The sequence below is a fragment of the Haliaeetus albicilla genome, chromosome 27 (genome assembly GCF_947461875.1).
Source record: "Haliaeetus albicilla chromosome 27, bHalAlb1.1, whole genome shotgun sequence".
In the NCBI taxonomy this organism is placed as follows: Eukaryota; Metazoa; Chordata; class Aves; order Accipitriformes; family Accipitridae; genus Haliaeetus; species Haliaeetus albicilla.
Window position 1 is genome coordinate 13,037,180 of NC_091509.1, and position 18,658 is coordinate 13,055,837.

The 18,658-nt window shown below is 44.3% G+C and overlaps 2 protein-coding genes across 2 annotated transcripts; both read left to right on the plus strand.

The window, feature by feature from the left end:
• The first annotated feature begins 4,702 nt into the window (after positions 1-4,702).
• On the plus strand, positions 4,703-10,523 carry LOC104318437 (ovomucoid). The gene is made up of 8 exons (XM_009919693.2): positions 4,703-5,178; positions 6,161-6,180; positions 6,961-7,097; positions 7,620-7,677; positions 7,960-8,096; positions 8,664-8,724; positions 9,753-9,862; positions 10,343-10,523. The coding sequence occupies exons 1-8, from the start codon at positions 4,893-4,895 to the stop codon at positions 10,386-10,388; spliced, it is 855 nt and encodes a 284-aa protein (XP_009917995.2). The 5' UTR covers positions 4,703-4,892; the 3' UTR covers positions 10,389-10,523.
• A 1,707-nt stretch (positions 10,524-12,230) lies between these two features.
• LOC138682274 (ovomucoid-like) lies at positions 12,231-14,435 on the plus strand. The gene is made up of 4 exons (XM_069772310.1): positions 12,231-12,369; positions 13,214-13,230; positions 13,666-13,781; positions 14,252-14,435. The coding sequence occupies exons 1-4, from the start codon at positions 12,315-12,317 to the stop codon at positions 14,295-14,297; spliced, it is 234 nt and encodes a 77-aa protein (XP_069628411.1). The 5' UTR covers positions 12,231-12,314; the 3' UTR covers positions 14,298-14,435.
• Positions 14,436-18,658: the final 4,223 nt, after the last annotated feature.

The following is an 18,658-nucleotide window of genomic DNA, read 5'->3' on the forward strand; positions in this document are numbered from 1 at the left end:
GCATGCAGCAATTGCTCATCTCAACCATACTGAATTACTTTTCCCAGCCTTGCTAGTTAGTCCATGAAAATATCTTGCTTCTGCCTATAAGCCTGTCTTGGCAATGACGCTCTTTGGTGGCTTGCATAGCTGTCTGAAATTCAAGGGTCACAGCCACGATCTCCCTGCCGTGTGCTATTCTGATGACGTGCATGCTGCTAGATGACTGGTAGCTTGAAAATGCCTCATCTGCTGTCCTTTGGAGATGCGTTCAACTATTCCTCTGGTTTACATAACCTCAAAGCAATTTGCTTTCATGGCAGAACATGCTTATTCATTCTATTTTAACTGTGCATTGAGCTATAAATAATGTCTCCTTGCAGATAAGAATTTATTGATTTTTTTTTTTTAATTTTTTTTTCTACTTTTGGAAGACTTTCTCTTGATCCCAGCTCCTGAAGGAGACTTTCCCAGCCTTAGCAGTGAAGTTGCCAGATTGACTTTCTCCTGCTAGGCAGCCATGAACAGTCTCAGTCCCAGGTTGGCTGCTACTTACCCTCAGCCACCTCCTCATTGTTCCTGCTTGGGTTGTGGCCAAGATGAAATGAGCGCTCAGTGATGCACAGCTGAGATCACTGAAGTGTCAGGAAAACTGATTAAACCAATGATTTCCTCTTCTTCTGACCAGCTGCAGGATAACATCTACATTCCCTCTGAACCACCTTCCCTGCAGTATGTTCACTTCAGAGAGCAACAGCCTGTGCCATTGTCCAGCCAAATGTTCTGCTGTTTAGTTCCCCTTTTTTCTTCTGTTCATTGCAGCATTTTCCTGCTTTCACGTGAGTAACTCTTGCCCTGTGCAATGGAGCCCTGATGCCCTCATCATCCAGAAATTGCCCAGAGCTGGAGCACAGCACAAGCTGGTGAGGCAAGAAGTGAAGATATGTCCTCAGAGCTGATGCTGCTGAGACCTTTGTCTGGTCCAGGCTGCAGCACAGCAGTGAAATAGCCACTATTTTAGCAGCTGAATTTCTGTGGTGCAGATAACTTTGCTGTAGGTTCGAACACTGATGCTCTTCTGGGGAAGTGTTGTGATGGCAGGGGCCCTGGGCTGTTGCAGAAGTGGAGAGACTTTGAAATCATTGAGAGCCAAAAGCATTCTCAAATTTGAATAGTTTATTGTTGTTTTTTTAAGCAATGATTACAATCTACTCTTTTTGTTGTACATGTTAGTGGTCATCCCCCATAAAAGTGTGCTGGGAGCAATTTGTACTGCTTACCCGTGGCCCTTTAGCAAAGGTTGTAGGAAAACTCTGAGGCTGCTCTCCTGGGTCATGGAGAAGTATTATGCTCCTTCATTAATAAAAACTATCCATAGGAGAGCGTTATATAAGGGCCACGTATATAAAATAATTCAGGTTGCAAGAGCTCTCTAGGGGTCTCTAGCCCAACCCCTGCTCAAAGCAAGGTCAAAGTCAAAGTCAGTTCAGGGTGCTCAAGGCCTTCCTTGTTCAGCTGGGTTTTCAATATCACTGAGGAAGGGCATGCGTGGCCTCTCTGGTTCCTGTGCCACTGCTTGATCACCCTCGTGGCAAAGAATAGGTCCTTACCTTTGGTCAGGATTTAATCCTTTTGCTGTGCAGCTCTGAGAAGACACTGTCTCTCTCTTCTCTGTAACCCCACCAGGGAGCTGCAATGTGATCCCCATAGCCTTCTGTTCCCCAGGCTGAAGAAGCCCAGCTCCTTCAGCTTACCCTGAATGCCCTGTGCTCCAGCCCCTGACCAGGCTGGTGGCCTCTGCTGGACTTGTTCCCATGTGTCAACATCTGCCCTTGCGGTGGGGCCATATACATTTAATTCATTGCATAAGTAATGTGAAACCATGTTAGCCTTCACCTGCAGGGTACAAAGTTCTGCACATGGTCTTATTAGTTCAGGAACACTTTTGCTGGCATAAGTTCATAAACAGATGGATATGTTTCCATATTGATATGTTTTAATCATATCAGTGACTTTGTTTGCTTTATTGCTTAGTTCATATGGTGCCTTCGGGCCTTAGGTGAGAGCAGATCTTCTATCTGTTCTGTATCAATTTCTCCAGGCGTGTGGCTCAGTACCTATAGTTATTGGCTACACCGTGGCCAAGAGAAAGACAAAGATAGAAACTGCAGTCTGAATTGTATTTAGCAGGCATTTTGGAGTGATTAGAGGCAATTTCATGAAACAGCTACAACTAATTATTGTTATTTCCCACTTTTACAACAGCTATTTGTTAATTAAATAACGTGACAAAACCCAGGAATGTTTGGAAAAGTGTATTAAATAATTTGTCATTCATTTACCAGTGTATTACTTAAACTGAGAAGTTGCATATCTGCTAAGAAAATTTCCCAACATCAATTTTGATTCTTCCAGAGAATACAAAACTGGTACTAGCAAAAACTGTAATGGGAAATGTAAGACAAGAAATTCCTTGGGTACATGAAATAGGAAGTTGTATAATGGCCAAATCCTGCCCTGGTGTCAGCCCACAGACCCTCTGGTGCTCAGGGCCATAACACGTGGTACCCCAAGATGCGGCACTGCCTTTGCTTACTTGCACATCTCTGCTTTCTCGCTGGCTTCTGCACACGCGAGGATTTTCCTTTAGCCAAATGGTCATTAGCCATATGCTGCATCTGACTTTGAGGATTATAATGAAGTGGATTACAGCACAAGATCAGTGGCCGAATTGCAGACCAAATCCTCTTTCTAACTGTTCTTCCAGGAGTAGCTAAGAACTGAGCAACCTGTCCTACAGCATGAGTTTAGTCAGCTGTGGGATTTTTCCATGCTGTTATCAGAGGCAGGATAACCTGGAGCTGTAACCCGGGGTGGGAAGGCTGTGCATGAGTTTGAAAGCTGGTGATTTCTGGGTGTCATTTTTGTGGCTTGCCTGGGGAGAGTACCTGAGTGGCTCAGGGGAGACTGGTGTTCCCCAGTCAGCATGTAATCTTCACAGACTTGAGCCTGCCTAGAGTGTCTGTAGGTGAGAGAGTGAAGGAATGGATCTGCTGAACATCAGACGGGTGTTGTGATGGTCAGAGGAAGTCTGGGTTGCTTGTGCCAGACCCAATGCCGAACACGGCAGTTGCAGTGGAAAATTTTTCTCTGGTGTATACAGGTAACACACACCAGCCTTTGGCAGGAAGGTGCTCTCCACCCATCGGGAAAGAGGCTGGTCCTGCCTAGAGGACAGCACCGTCCGGGGCAGGCAGCTGCCTGGAGCAGCAACGTATGGGCACCAGGCAGAAGGCAACCTGCCAAAAGCTGCCAGGTCGGGGCTGGGAAAGCTGGCGAGAATGATTCACAGAGGTCTTGCTGCCTGGCTGGAGGAGGCAATGGCAAAGTTCATATTTGACCCAGAAAGATGTACCTCCCTCCAGCTGTGCAGAGACTGTACATGTGAACTGAAGGCAACGAGTGTGGCATGTGACAGCAGCCTCAGCGTGCTTCTGCACATGCTCAGGGAAAAGTATTTGTCTTCCTGAGTTGCCATCCACAAGGCACATTAGGGCAATACATCTTGAAGATGTGCCAAATCGGTCTAAAATATTCATGCATGCTCCCTGTAATTTATAGAAACAAACCCAGCAGCATGATTATTTTAATACTTCTCCCTGTGAAGAAACCCATCTCTTTTAGGTAAAAATGTAACTTATATATCCACACAGCCATGCTGTGGCCTTCGTAACATGCCAGTGCCCAGGATAGGTGATTCCATGCACTACGCAATTTCTGCATTTAAGGATCAAAGTATATGCTTTAGACCACTGTGATGTGTCAGACACCAACACGGTTGCTTGGGCTAACTTTCAGTGATTTCAGCTGAATTTCATTTGTTTAATGGGTGGTGCCTTGTTTGTTCAAGGGAGCACCTGTAAAGCTGCTTTTGCCCTGCAGCTCCCATGGTGCTGAAGTCTATCCTGAACACAATGCTTAGCTCCCATGACCAAAAAACCCAGGTATGCTTGCCATTTTGGACCTGTGAAAGGGATCATGGTGACAAACTTAGGTCAAAGGCAGAGCCCACTCCTGTAAAGTTACACCTACTAAACCAGCAGAGGTCCAGACCTCCTCCTACGAAGGAGCAATTTGGAGATGGCTTGAAGGCTGGAGGTGCGAGAGAGACAGGAAAATTGGGAGAGGCTCTAGGTTTTAAGTATCATTTTCTAAAATATCTGTGGGGGAAAGGACCTACTGTACTTTCAAGCATAGTTGGTGCTAGGTAAGTAGGTTCCCAAACCTTCAGTGTCTTTTGTTCTGATGGTGGCTTGGTGGAACTCTTTGAATCGGTCAGTGTGTTTAACTGTGACTAGGTCTATAAATAAGTCCTCCCTGCTAATAAGGTTCAAGTGACATTTTTGGTGGCACTTGACAGAATTTAACCTGCTTCTAGGTCTTCTACTGAGCTCTTCTCTACCCAGGCAGTGAAACTGTCAAGAAGCCTTTTCTTTTATCAAACCAATGCTAAATATTATTAGCTTCACAGGTTAGACACAGTCCTGCCAGACTCACCAGACAAGGCTTAACTAGTTCTGCTGATGGCAAAGCCACATCTGACCCGTGTTCATTACCTGGTGGTGAATATCTGTGAATGTGGGGAAAAAACCCCACCCAAAACCAGGAAGGAAAGCAGAGACTCTTAGCCTGATCTGCAAACAGGGTAGTACTGCATGCGTTGCCTAAACTGCTCCCTGATGGGAGATGTCCCTCTGCAGAGACAAATGAAGGACCTGCTGTTTACCCCCCTCAATATTTTGTGCTTCTTACACTTCTACTAGAATCCTAGAGAGGTTTCTTTTGTCTAAAAGGCTGTTTGTTTGGTTTTGACCACTGAGAACATGTGATACTTGTCTCAAGCTATTAACCAGATGTGCAGCCAAAATCAATTGCCTAGCAGATGCAGACCATTACCTCAAAGTCAAGACCTCAATAAATATTACCAGCCTCATTGTACTGGTGACAGATTCTGCTGGTTGTTTTATGTTACAGTTGAACGCTTTAGACGTTGCATTTGTATATATTTGCAGTCAGCCTTGGAGAGACCATTTCATGAGCAGAGCAGGAGCAGGCAGCCTGCAGACTCAAGAAATACTTCCACCATGACCACGGCAGGTGCTTTTGTGCTCCTCTCCTTTGCGCTTTGCAGCTTCCCAGGTGAGTAACTCTCAAGGTGCCGCAGAGGCTTCATGTCTGAGTCCTGGCTGTCTTTAAAAGGATAAGATAGTGGCTTCAAAGAGAGAAAATCTTCTCCTACAAAGAGCTAGGCTGCCTCGGTACCTTGGCATCACGTAAGATGCAGGAGCAGACTGCAGGACAGTCTTAAACGGATCACTGTTGTAGCTGGTTGTGTGTCATAAATACAAATATGCAAGTGGAGTTCTGTGCTGGTAACTAGTACTGTTATACTTTTTGCACTGTTGTTTAAACACTGTTACACTGCTTATACATGTTGTACAATTACAGCAAATGCATAAATACTTGAAACGAGGCCGTAACGAGGTGGTTGGGCCTCCAGTAACTAGTCACGAAAATATTGTAATGGCACAAGCAAGTTTCTTTGCAGGAGCCTGGCAACTTTCCTGCAATACTTTTGCTGCTAATGGAGAAACAAGAGATGAAAACAAGCCAGAGTCGGATGTTCTCACTGCATATTTACATCTGATGAAATTACAAAGTCAAAGACTATTTTTTTTCCACACTCAGCTTCTTTAAAATGCATATTCCTGACAACAGATGCTGTACGTATTTGCTTATCCTGTAGGTGACCATTTGCATTTATCTGCATTGACTCAGGTTTCTTTTCAGATATCTAACAGCAGCTCTTTGGGGTCAAAATGGATGTGTAAAAAGATAAGGAAGGAAAAGCTATTCTATTTTCAATTAACAAGTCTACCTATCTCAAAATAAAAAAGAACAAAGCTCTTAAAAAATGTGTTTCATCACAGCCAGCAATAAGCAATGCTATTATCAACATAGAAAAAAAATTCATATATAGTTTATTTTGTTCAGGAAACCAGTCACTGGAAATCATTCAGTTTGGTCCTGCATATACGAATTTTACATCCGGACTTCCAGCTTTAACTGAGGTCTTATATTGGCTTTGTTTCACACTTTCTGCATCTCTCTTCTTTTCCAGATGTTGCCTTTGGGGTTGAGGTGAGTGGAAGATCTCTTTCTGTCACTTTTCTCAGGTATGTGGCCTGGTAAAGACATAACCAAAGGAATGGGAAAAACTTCAGGCCTGTAGATGCTTAGCTGTTTTTCACCTAGCTTGAAATTAGTGTCATTGCAATCAGATTCTACAGCGTAAAACATTAAACTATACTGTTCTTGACTCTACGTCTATGCTGTATGTTAATAATGTAGCAGCAGCAATGATACAAAATTTTTGGATGAATTAATTTTTCACTAACTTTAAAATGGTCTAAGCTTTAAGCTGATTATATATGACTGGTTCTAAACTCATAGCAACTGGTATCAGAACCTACCTGAAGGCAACCTGCTAGAAAGAATAAAATACTATGAGATGCTCCAGCTTCCACATACTAGGTCATTAGTCTTGCTCCTCTGAAAAAAATGTGATCAATGTGTTGAGAATGAAAGAGTAATAACAGAAGTGCACTGGAGGAGCCACAAGAATATAAAAACAAGGAACCGACTGATAGCCAGGATAAAATGATGCCAAGTGAGCGTGAAAGACCACCGCTGATTTACCCCAGCTGGAGGGCCACAAGGCTATAGCCCTCTCCTCCTCCTCTCCTGCTGTGTGGGGAGGTCTTTGCAGGAATGATTCATTTTTTGCCAGATTGACCCACCAGCACAGGTTTGTGCTGTGGTAGCGAAAAACCCACTGCAGGTTATATCTGGTCACTGTCTCCCTGAGAGTTGTGAATGTAAAATGTCTTCTCCACCCTGTTGCTGTATGTTCTTTGGCAGGTGGACTGCAGTACATATCCCAACACTACAAATGAGGAAGGCAAAGAGGTACTGGTCTGCACCAAGAGCCTTAGCCCCATCTGTGGTACCGATGGAGTCACCTACAGCAATGAGTGCCTGCTCTGTGCCTACAACATGTACGTACTGCACAGGAGATCTCAGGCAGAAACGCTCAGGACTCTTGGCAGCATCACTTTTCAACAGTGATCTGTCACATCTCACTTGTGTCAATTCCTTCAAAATGAGCTTGGGTATCATTGTGTGGTGCTCCGTTGCCTGGATATTGCTTTAGTCACCATGTCTCTCTTTTGCCGGTGTAATTTATTCAGGTTTTTCTTCTCCAGCTCAAGGATCAGCCAGATGACAACCCCTAGGGGACATCTTATCACAGCAAAGCAGAGCAAAAAGATGGAGAGATGGTCTGCTCTGAACCATCCCAAATGGTCCTAAAGCTCTCAGGGTCTTTACATCTCTGCCAGCCACTCAGTGCTAGCTGGTCAGGGAGGATGGCACTACCTTCTCAAAATATACATATATATATATATAAGCCTGACAGATAGAGAGTCAGCTTTCCTTTGTATTAGTTACATATTTCCAGCACCTAGGATGTAGCAAGACGTCTTTGCTGAACTTCCTAACATTTGTCTTTCTCTCTCCAGAGAATATGGAACCAATGTCAGCAAAGATCACGATGGAGAATGCAAGGAAGTTGTCCCTGTAAGTGAAACCAAGGGCAAAACAAGGGGCATGTCCAGCTTCTGAGTGGCCAAAGCTGCTTATTGACTGCCCCAAGAAATAATTCACACACTAAATAAGAGGACATATGGGGTGTCAGAATCTTGCATTGGTCATCTTCAAGTGAACTGTCATCATAGTGACACACAAAAAAACATTTTTCCTGCTGTGGTAGTATTCTAGGTGGCCAAACAGACTCACCAGATCTACTTGTTTCCTGTAAGTAAGCCTTCGCCAGTGCTTTGTTGCATGTTCCCTCAACAGGTGGACTGCAGTAGATATCCCAACACAACAAATGAGGAAGGAAAAGCGGTGTTGCTCTGCAACAAAGACCTCAGCCCCATCTGCGGTACTGACGGGATCACCTACGACAACGAGTGCCTGCTGTGTGCCCATACCCTGTGAGTACTGGGTGTGCAGAGCTTTCCTGTGAGGGACAATGAGTGCTCAGCCCTCTTGGCAGCTCCTCTTCTGAATATCAGGACTTCTACCAAGGCCTTTTCTGTAAGGAGCTTGGACTTTGACCCTCCTCCTTCCTGGAACTAGGCCCTGTTTTGCTTTGTGATTAGAAGGAAAACTGTGCTTTTAATCTACAGAGACTAGAGGGCTGGGTGGGGATCTAGCACAGGACGGAATGCTTCTCTTAACTAAGTTAAAAGGGTCTGTGTGGCAGATGCCGCCTTGCAGAGGACACCAACTAACCATCTACATTGTCACACAACTTAGCTACTCATTCATCCTAACACCCTGGACCCTCCCTTGTCCTTCACATCATGCAATAGAACAGCACTCTGGCAGGCTGTGACACCACCTCAGCTGGTATCTAGAGCCATGTGGACACAACCAAAGCTGGGTGTCTCCTGTACCCCGTACGTTGTACCTGAGGCTGATGAGCGTTGCTGGGATGTGGGGTTTAGCAGACCGGGTTGCTTGTGGAGCTTCCTAACGCGGGTCTCTTCCCTTCCCAGAGAGCCTGGAACCAGTGTTGGCAAGAAGTACGACGGTGAATGTAAGAAGGAAATTACTATAGTAAGTGAACTGCATGATGAGGGACCGGGTTTCAGTCCTGCTGATGTCAGGGGAAGCAGGGCCAGTGTCTGCAGCAGCCCCCAGACCAGCAGCATCCTACAGGAGTGTAACTGCTGCTGTGCTTCAGCACAGGGAAGATTTTGCTTTCTCCACATGTAATATACATTACCTGTGCTAATGTCGGAAAAGGAAGAGGGTGACCGCACAGGAAGGGATCAGTAAAAGAGTAGTAGCAGAAATAATCCATCAGGACAGTACTGAGAATAAGAACAGCGAATGGCTTTTGGCGTCAGACCAATGGTCCATCAAGCCCATGACTTGATGCAGACCCCGCTTTTAGCAGGGGTAGTAAGGATTGTGTAGGAGAGAGTAAGAGTAGAGTGAGTATGTATGGGACTTCTACTCTTCCAACCTCCAGCTATTTTCAGGTGATGGATCTCAGCTAGGTGCCATTTCTATGTAGTCAGTAAGCCTCAAAAGAGTTCTCCTCTATTAAATTCCTCAGCCTCTTCCTGGACCCATATACATTTTTTGCACTATGATACCACTCAGCAAGTGTAGCACCCATTGCACAAAGAAATAAAATCCCACTCTCACAGTATCCAGCTAAGTGCTGATCTTCCTTTTTTAAGACTGTGGGAGAGATACTGGACCCTTATGCAGGCATCAGCACCTACACTTCTCCAGACACCAGTGTTTTTCCATTTAATTTCCTGGCCAGGTTGGGAAGACGGTGCAATATGATCACAAGCACGGCATGTTCAGCAGGTGAACTGCTGCTGCTTAGAGATGCTGTGGTTGGGTTATGATACACATCTCTTCAAACAGGAAATTTTGATCTGTTTTTGTATTATTAAATTCTTCTGGCATAGGTGAAACTGACACCTCAGTTTATATCAGATTGTGCAAAGGAGTTAATTATTTTTAGTTAGGTTGTTATTATTAGCACTGCAGCTGTAGCTTGGGGTTCAAGCCTTTCTGCTACTGACTCCTTCATATCCCTCACATTAGATTTTTTTTTTTTTCAGGTTGACTGCAGTGACTACCCTAAACCTGTCTGCTCACTTGAGTACATGCCTCTCTGTGGCTCTGACAGCAAAACATACAGCAATAAGTGTGACTTCTGCAATGCAGTCGTGTATGTACAAATATGGATCATGTTTGTGTTATCAGTTGCCTCCTATAGGCACAAGTTTGCACAGTTGCCACTTTCTTGTTTGCTGACCAGTGTTGATTAGGGATCTGGGGCATGAGAGAATACCAGCTATCATTCCAAGCATTTATTTTTTTCATTAGAGCATACAAAGAGCTATGTCTGGTTTGTTAGTGTGAACGGTTTGAAGACCATTAACCTTAATGGAATTTTTCTTGCATGTTGCAAGGAAAATGAAATTTGAAGTTCATTACAGTTTCCCCCCAAATATTTTCAGTTTTAAGAATGGGTTAAGTCATTTCACTCATCTCTTAATAATCAAATAGCTAATGGGACTCTGAGTCTGCAAGTTCTTTGGCTCTGGGGAAGGATCCTATCTCACGCCTTCTCTAGGGGCCAACCAAAAGGACAGATTTTAGCAGGCAGGACTCTATCTAATCCATTTTTTCCTCTCCTTGCTTTCAGGGACAGCAATGGGACTCTCACTTTAAGCCATTTCGGAAAATGCTGAGTATCAGTGCTGAGAGAATTCACCACAGGATCCCCACTGGCAAATCCCAACTAAAGATCTCACCTCAGTTCATCTCGCCCTCTGGGGAACTCAGCTCACTCCTCATTTTCTTTCTCAATAAACTAAATCAGCAACATTTCTTTGTCTTGTTTCATATGTTGCCTCAAGAAACACGTTCTTCTGATTTGTTGAATGATGATGCCAGGCTGAATGGGTTATGTGCTCATAGCTCTGGGATATAACAAGAACAACATCTTGGTCCCCTCCCTCTCATAAAAGGCAGAAAATTAAATACAGATGCATAAACCTCAGAGCTATGTGACTTTGCGCATAAGTGATAGTCAGCCTACATTAGTGTTCAGACCCTTACAGATGTTTGACATTGTAAAGGGTTGCAGTACCGCTCCGAAGTGATGACACTAGCTGATCTCTCCTAAGGTATTTCTTGTGCACTTTCCCTGTGCAGGCGTCATCAGCAAAAGCAGTTCAGACCGTGGTGGTGTCTGCACCAGGAGCTGATCCCTGGCCTCCCGAGCACAGTCCTCACCTGAAGCGCAGCACTCTGCAGGGGCAATCTGTTAGCAAAGCCCATACTTTTCAGACACATAAGTGAGCCCTGCCTGTCTGTCTAGGTCCTCCAAATGACTTATTTCTAGGTTTTTCTCATCTTGACATCATCCTTTAACGACCTGCATTTTAAGATAAATGCCCTCCTAGGGATGGTTCCTACTCCTGCCTACTTGTCTTCTCTCTTAGTCTTTAATAACATAATACTCTTTGCCAGCCCAAGGAGTATTTCAGCAGTGTTTCACAATCCAAGGACAAAGTATCCTTCTTTTGAGAGTGTGTTCTGTCATTGGTGTATTGTCCATGAAATTTATTTTGCTTTTGTCCTCTGTTGGAGTAGTGAATTGGTGGGTTTTTGATCCACACAAGAGATACATAAATAAATTGGGCATATCCCTTGTAAAAAGTAATATCTCCCATATGCATTTCTTCTGGGAGCCAAAGGGAGGGAGGTGCTTGTTTTCCTTAATGGAATGAGGTTGTCCAAAAAAGTGATGCTTTGGTGGTAAAAAAAAAGGATTTAATTTGAGATGGGCAGATGGATGAAGCAGTGATTTACAGATTGGGTTCAACTTTTCTAGGATCCAGGCTAGGGTCTCACATCATTCTGTCATCATCAGACTATCAGTCCGTTACTGTAAACCTAACCCACGATGCTAATGGCTTTTAGGGGAAATAACAATTGTAAATTCTTTGCATAAGCCCACAAAAGTTGCTCCATCTCTTGTCCAGTCCAAGGATTCCCTTTAGTGTCTGGGACACCCTCTTGCTTGCCTTCCCAGTTCGCTGCTTTCCTGGTTTCACTATAACTTAATGCATATATAGTGTCCTTTATTGGGATGAAGCATGAAAATAAAAGTAGAGACATTCCATTCTGGAAGCAGTTCATTCAGCATTTTGCTCGTGAAAAAGCACTGCACGTAAATAGGCGCTGATAGGTGCACACAGAGAAAAATCTAGCAGCAGTTGCTGCTTAGATTTGTACAGTTGCTCTTTTGCCCGCAGGAATTTTCTGTGGTCCTTCAGAAGGAACCTTTCACATATTTCACTTGAAATAATGACACAGAGCGTGTATCTAACATATCTAAAGTTCTTGTGACTCCTGTTGATGAAGCAGCATTCTTCCTGGCTAAACAGCACAGCTTACCTCTGTCGAGATTGCCACCGCGACAAAAGTCCGGGAATGTTACTTCAGAATAAGGGTGGATAAGCCAGATGCGAATGCAGACACACACGTACACACGCACAAAACAAACAGGCGTGCGTACATATAAGCATGGTTGCCACCTGAGGGCAGAATTAAGGCTGTGTTTACTGAGGAAAACACAGGCTCCACTGCACACAGATCCTTCAGGCACCATGAAGATGACAGGCGTGTTGCTGCTGTTGGCTCTAGCCCTTTGCTGCATCCCAGGTGAGTAGCTTTACTGCCTCCTGCTCTGCCTTTGAGTAAGCGCTGACTGTCTTTAAAACCACAAAAACATCCTCAGACTGGAAAGAGCTTCATTCTACAAGGACTTATTTACTCCTAGAAAGATAGTGTTGAAAAGACTTGACATCAAAGACTATCACTTATGGGGTAATATTTTAGCAACAGAACTGAGTGGGTAAGAACAACTGTGGGAACAGCTCTACTCTCAGCGCTAGTTTATGCATAATGAAAGAAGTGACATGTACGTGGTACAACCCAGAGACTCAGGCATCCAGTATTTAACCTCTGAAATGTTGCAGAAACACAAATTATTTTACTGAATGAAAGCGAACATTTCTTGTAGTCATCCTGAACTGAGACGCAATTCGAGAGCCTGAACAGTTGTAGAAGCTTTTTAAAAGTTACACCTCACTAAATACTCCTCTTATTTAAGAGCTATTGTGGCAATGCATACAAGATGCTGCCTCTGCGTACTTGCCGGCTTTATGACCCTGTTTGCCTCAATAACTTGCTTAGCTTTGAGTACATGTCCCGTTCTATCATTTGAACCATGGAAAATGCATTTTTCTTCTTTCATTTTGTATGCCCTTTTTCATCTTGGTTGTGACCCTCATAAAAAAAAATTATACTACAGAATGAATCTTGTAAACATACCCTATGCTACAAAATTTTGCCTGAAATTCCCTTTGTCTAAGAAGTCATACGCTAACAAACACTGAATTGGAAGTTGCAGATTCAGAGCATGCATTCACAGTTTTTTTTTCCCCTAACAGAACCCATGAATTGCACTTGTATCATATTTCCTTCTTTTTTTCTTTTTTTCCAGATACTGATGCACTGCAGGTGAGAGACCTTTCTATTTTCCATCGTTTCTTTCCTTAAAGCAGTTTCTGTATAAATCCTTACTAATCACATTGTGATCAAGCATTTGAAAATCCTGAGTCATCCAGCTGTCTGAACAATGTTTGCCACAGATATTATTGGATGAAATTGCCATTTTCATCTGATGATAGTTTCAACAAGTAGTGCAGTATTCAGTTCGTGTCCAAGTTATTCTCAGAGTTACTGCAGCAGCATTTACAATGGTTACACAGGCTCTGCATCGCTGGAGGCAACAAACCACCGTACTCTTGCCCTGTCCCTGGGCTTTTTCTCAGCATCTGCTGCTGGCCAGTACTGGGGGGACCTCAGGGTGTGTGTAGGGTCTCCTAGTGTTACCTTTCTAACATATCTGTTGTTGAGAGCTTTTTTGTGACCATATATTGCATCTATCTACAGGGCTACTGCAGTGACCAGCTGGTTCCCCGAGATGTCTGTACTATGGAGTACGTCCCACACTGTGGGTCTGATGGCATAACATATGGCAATAAATGCTTATTCTGCAATGCGTTCCTGTACGTATGAAAATAAATCTCTTCAGTAACTAAATGGCGAACTAACTTAGCTTAAACTAACTAATCAGTCTTGGCAACTGGTTGGAGAAGTAAAGTTCTTTTATTTTGTGTTTGCCTGTTCTCTTACTAGCAAGGGTCAATTTTTTTATAGGAAGAATTTGCCAGGAATTCCTTTCTTTCAGGCATAGAGAGGTAACATTTAGTAGAGTTCTTCATTTCCCTCTTAAGTAATTTGCTGAAGAGCTTTCTTCCAGCAAACAAAGTCTATTATTTCCTACAAACTATTAATTCTTCCTTTAAATCAAGTCTTTATCTTGTCTTTGAATGTTAGTAATAAAAAGAAATAGCTGTAAGAGTGTTCAGAAGTTTTCTGTTTTAAGTTCCTGTATGATATATCCTTCACCAGAGAGAGAGACAAACAGTAAAAGCCCAGATATTCTGCTCTGAGGTACTGACTTCTTTATCTGCAGGAGAAGCCGTCGGACTCTTCGCTTGATACGTCTTCAAGAGTGTTAACTTCTCAGCAGGCTTCAGCTCAGAAAGAGGAGTCCTCCCTTGCAATGTTCCCTATGGCAGATGCTCCCCTAAAGCCTTGTCCTGAACCTTGAAAGCTCCTGATGAATCTTGAAACCTCTGCTTAATAAAAAAAGCCATCAGCATTTATGTCTTGCTTTAATAATATGTCTCATTCTGTTTTTACCTAAGATGTTGCATGATTACATCACTGCAACAATGCTGGGGTGCGGGTATTAATGGGCAAATTACAGGGAGAGGGAATATGTTGTTCTGCTCTACAAAGAAATCAACCCCAACTGCAAAGGCAATGGGTAGATCTTGAGGGCATCTGCCTTCAACCAGTTTTCCAAAAGAAAACCAGGTCTGGAGATGCATCCTGATGCAATGCTCCAATCGATTTATTCCACTAAGGGCATCCTGGACAGACACTCTGCTTGGGTGAGAGCAACTGTCTGCCTCCCTCACCGCTGCTGTCAGATACCTGCGGCCTCACCCCTGCATTACTGTATGGGAGACTTTGGCAGCATGAAGCGGCCCCAGGCAAACCCGAACATACACATAATTAGAGGCAGTCCCAAGACTGTTGCAGCTGGGGGGTGTTTTGTGGCTGCTCTGCAAAAGCAAGGAAGGCACAGAGGGTTTGCTGGCACCAGGAGCTGCTCGTTCCTGGTTTAGTTTCCAGGGTTATCCCCAATTTCTTACGCCCAGAAGAGAAGTGGTGAAGAAGGGCAGTTCCCAGCTGCATCTCTTCCCCTTGTAAGCAGAATTGGAAACCCACCCTTAGGTGAGAGAAGCCCTTTTGCAATCAACTCTGCTTCCCAAAGCAACAGGACAGGATGTATTCCCTGGGCAGGCAGATACCTGGCTGCCCATGTTCGTGTTTGCAACGATCATGGCTGTGGGGTACTGCAGAAAACCAATGGGCAGGCAGTCAGTCCTAACAGACCTGATGTTTGGAGGACTGCTAGCAATCACTACCGCAGCCCATTTCGGCACCTCACCCACCACTTAGCTGCTGCTTGTAGGTAATTACGTTGACTGTTGCTCGTAGAGGATCCTTTGAGATTCTTCGGCCTCTGGAAATCTCAGCTGATGAAAGGAAGGGCTCAGAGTCATAGCGTTAATTTATTATTCATTAACAGCGAAGCACCGGCAGTGTGGCATGCTGTACAGGCAGCAGTCACACAGCCAAATAGTTAATGATCTTAGTGACAACGTGTCACTTTCCAGAGACTGGAGAGAGCAGCTCTCTGAAGGGAGACAATGTATTTCCAAAAGACATGACTCTCTGCAACCATTTAGTGCCAAGTCCCTTCCCGGGGCTGGAATGTCCCTCCTGTGAGAGGGAGGTCTGTGTGCGGGAAGGCATTTCAGTGTCAGATGCAATTTCGTAGGACCAAGACAAATTGAGGCTCTGGGAGGTAGTGTCGGGGCTGCGTGGCTCAGGGGCTTCATGTTCCTTCCTGTCCCCCTCCACCGAGCGAGGGAGTCAGGGGTAAGAGAACACCTGCTCCAGCGCTTCTTTTCTTTCCTGGGAAGCAGCAGAGAGGATGAGGATGGCCCCCCAGGAGCCATGATGCCTTGGAGACAAGCGGAACTCCCGATCGTGCTCAAGATCCCCGTGGTCCTCAGAGAGCATCTTCCAGGTGCCATGTCCGCTAAACAGGAAAATCCACCAGGCAATTGAGGGGAAACTGTGAGTAGAAATGAATGGGGACAAATCCTCCACCCTGGTGCGGAATTACACAGCATTACTCGGGAGTAACTGAGGGCAGAGCAGGACCCCAGCGGCACCCCAGACCCCCTGCCCCAGCGGGGGCAACTTCTTAGGATGGAGAGGAAGACAGTCCTCTTTTATGGGTGCCTCGCTGGAAAGAATTTTTTTGTTGCTGCTCAATAAAATCCTGCCACAACAACACAAAATCCTCTCACCATTACTAATCTAACTCTCCCTCCAGGAAATTCAAGGCAGGAAACATTGTCTGCCTGCCGAGGTATTTTATGGTACAATTCTTTAAGCAGTACCTCGGCACTTTATGTCATTATCTGATGTTTGTGAATTTAGGAAATGCCATTCAATTACCCCACAACCTGATTAACACGTTGCATGTGGTTATTTTGTTCTGTTCTATTTTATATCAATGCTTCTGTTTTAACATATTGTTCTACTTGTTGCTGGCCAAAATATACCTCAGGCCAGTCTAGACCTTTCTGTTAATGCAGTTTCTCTCTGAGGCTTCATTCAGGATAAATGGTTTGTTAGTACGTTCTTTCTTGATGAGGAGAAAAATAAAATGATGTTTTAAAAGAAAATTACTTGGAGACGTCGTTTTGGGGGCTGGCTGTGTCAGAGCTATTGCAGTGAGGCAGAGCTGAGATTCGCTGAGGGATTGGGATGTGCAGGGCCAGATCCTCAGCCTTTTGCTGTTAGTATGCAGCTCCCAGACAGTCAAATTATTCCAGACACCCTTGCCTGTGATATCATCTATGCTTAAAAGACTGGAGATATGCAGGCAGCAATCAGATAGCTGAACTACAAGGAGAAATATTAGATGAGTGCGGCTTAGAGCAGGGGCTTTGCTTGCTGTAAATTGAATTCATGTTCTCATAGAAGATCCAGTTCTGCCCCCGTGTGCAGAGGTCTGGGAACAGCAACCTGTTTTGCGAGCTCTTGCGGTGTGCCACATCGCGGTCAATGGCAAAGAAATGCATTTTGCATTTGTCTCTACAGTAGCATAGACTGGAGCATAGCACCACTTCATTCTTGATTATGGTGTGGTGTGTGACAGCAGGATACAGGAGCAAGGACAATGATACCACTGCTGGAATAACAACGCGTTGTCTTGCATGCACACATCCACCTTTTTTATTTTCAAAAAAAAAATTAAAAAGTATCATTTCTCTTTGTAGTCAGGTGAAGCCTGTGACAAGTTTTAAACTAGAGCAGGGAATACAAATGAAGAATTTTTTAGGTCGTGGTAGATTATGGACTTGCTTGAGATAGGGAGTCTTGAGACCAGAGGAAAAGATTCCCAGGAAAATATGACTGCTATGGGAAGAAATAATGCTGGTATAGAAACTGGGTAGAATTTCCAGAGTTATTGGAAACTTACCTTAATACAAGAGGATCCATCATATGACTACCAATGTTTATCCCATTCAGTAGCTATAACCTTCTTGAATGTTTGCCCTCTAAGAACTTGAAATAGCAGTAAGAGTTTTATTTAAACTTTTCTATGGATGTCATATCTGTAGAAACATTAAAGTAATCCTATGCCCAAAGTCACTTTACTGAGCCCACCATCACGATACTCTTGAATACCACAGAGGGATTTTGGCAGGTGAGTTCACTTTGCCCTTCTCATTTACAACATGTGTATGACATTTCCCAAAGCTCACTCTTCCAAATACATGGAGACAGGTTTTTTTTGACTGCTCCTAATGCCTGTTTTCAACCTGTCTGCTGCCCCACAATTATTTCTGTCCCATTCCCTCTGTTTCTTATTAATGGAGCTCCCTTGTGCAATCCCATGTCACACCTAGCCCAGCAGCTCTTGCTGCCCTGCCCTGACTGCTACCAATTATCACCCATCCTTTCTCATAGACCCTATAAGGAAGACTCTTTCCTTGCTTCCCTTTTTCTCCCTGCTGCCTGGTGAAGTGGCAGGGATTATTGGAGGAAAAGAGCTACTTTTGGAGCAGTCCTGGCTGGCTACTCCCATCCTCAGAAGCAGTACGTCAATCAGAGGGGGATCTCCCCAGCGGATCTAATTAGTCAAAGGGCCAAACAGGAGAACGATGCAGCTCCCTAGCAGATACTCTGCTATTCACAACAGCTCCTGAGCAACCAGTGTGATTTCAGCCTGGCAGGAGAGGCAACTGGAGAAGTAGCACAGTTTCTGGTAACTGGGGATTTCAGGTCTGGAGGTGGATATGGAAAAGCTCAGGTTGCAGAGCTGAAGAGGAGACGGACTATGTTCCTGTAGCCTCACTAACCACTGCAGAACCAGCAAGTGCCATCTCTACTGGCAGCTAGTGCAAGTTCTGAGGATTTTCAGGCTTTGGCATTCTTGCCCCTGGAGAATAATCAATATTAATGCTTCTGTGATTACTGCTTCCCTTCCAAATATGCTCATAATCAGTTCAAGGAATCTGACAGTCAGTCAGGATGCTAAGAATACAACAGAAACAGCTTTCAAAGGAATCCTTCAACTTCTGGTATTTGTGAATAAGATCCAAATAGCATTACTCATTTATTTGTCCGGGAAAATTATTTCATTGATACGAACAGTACTGCGAGTATTGCATTCAGCTCTGGGACCCCCAACGTAAGAAGGACAGGGACCTGTTGGAGTGAGTCC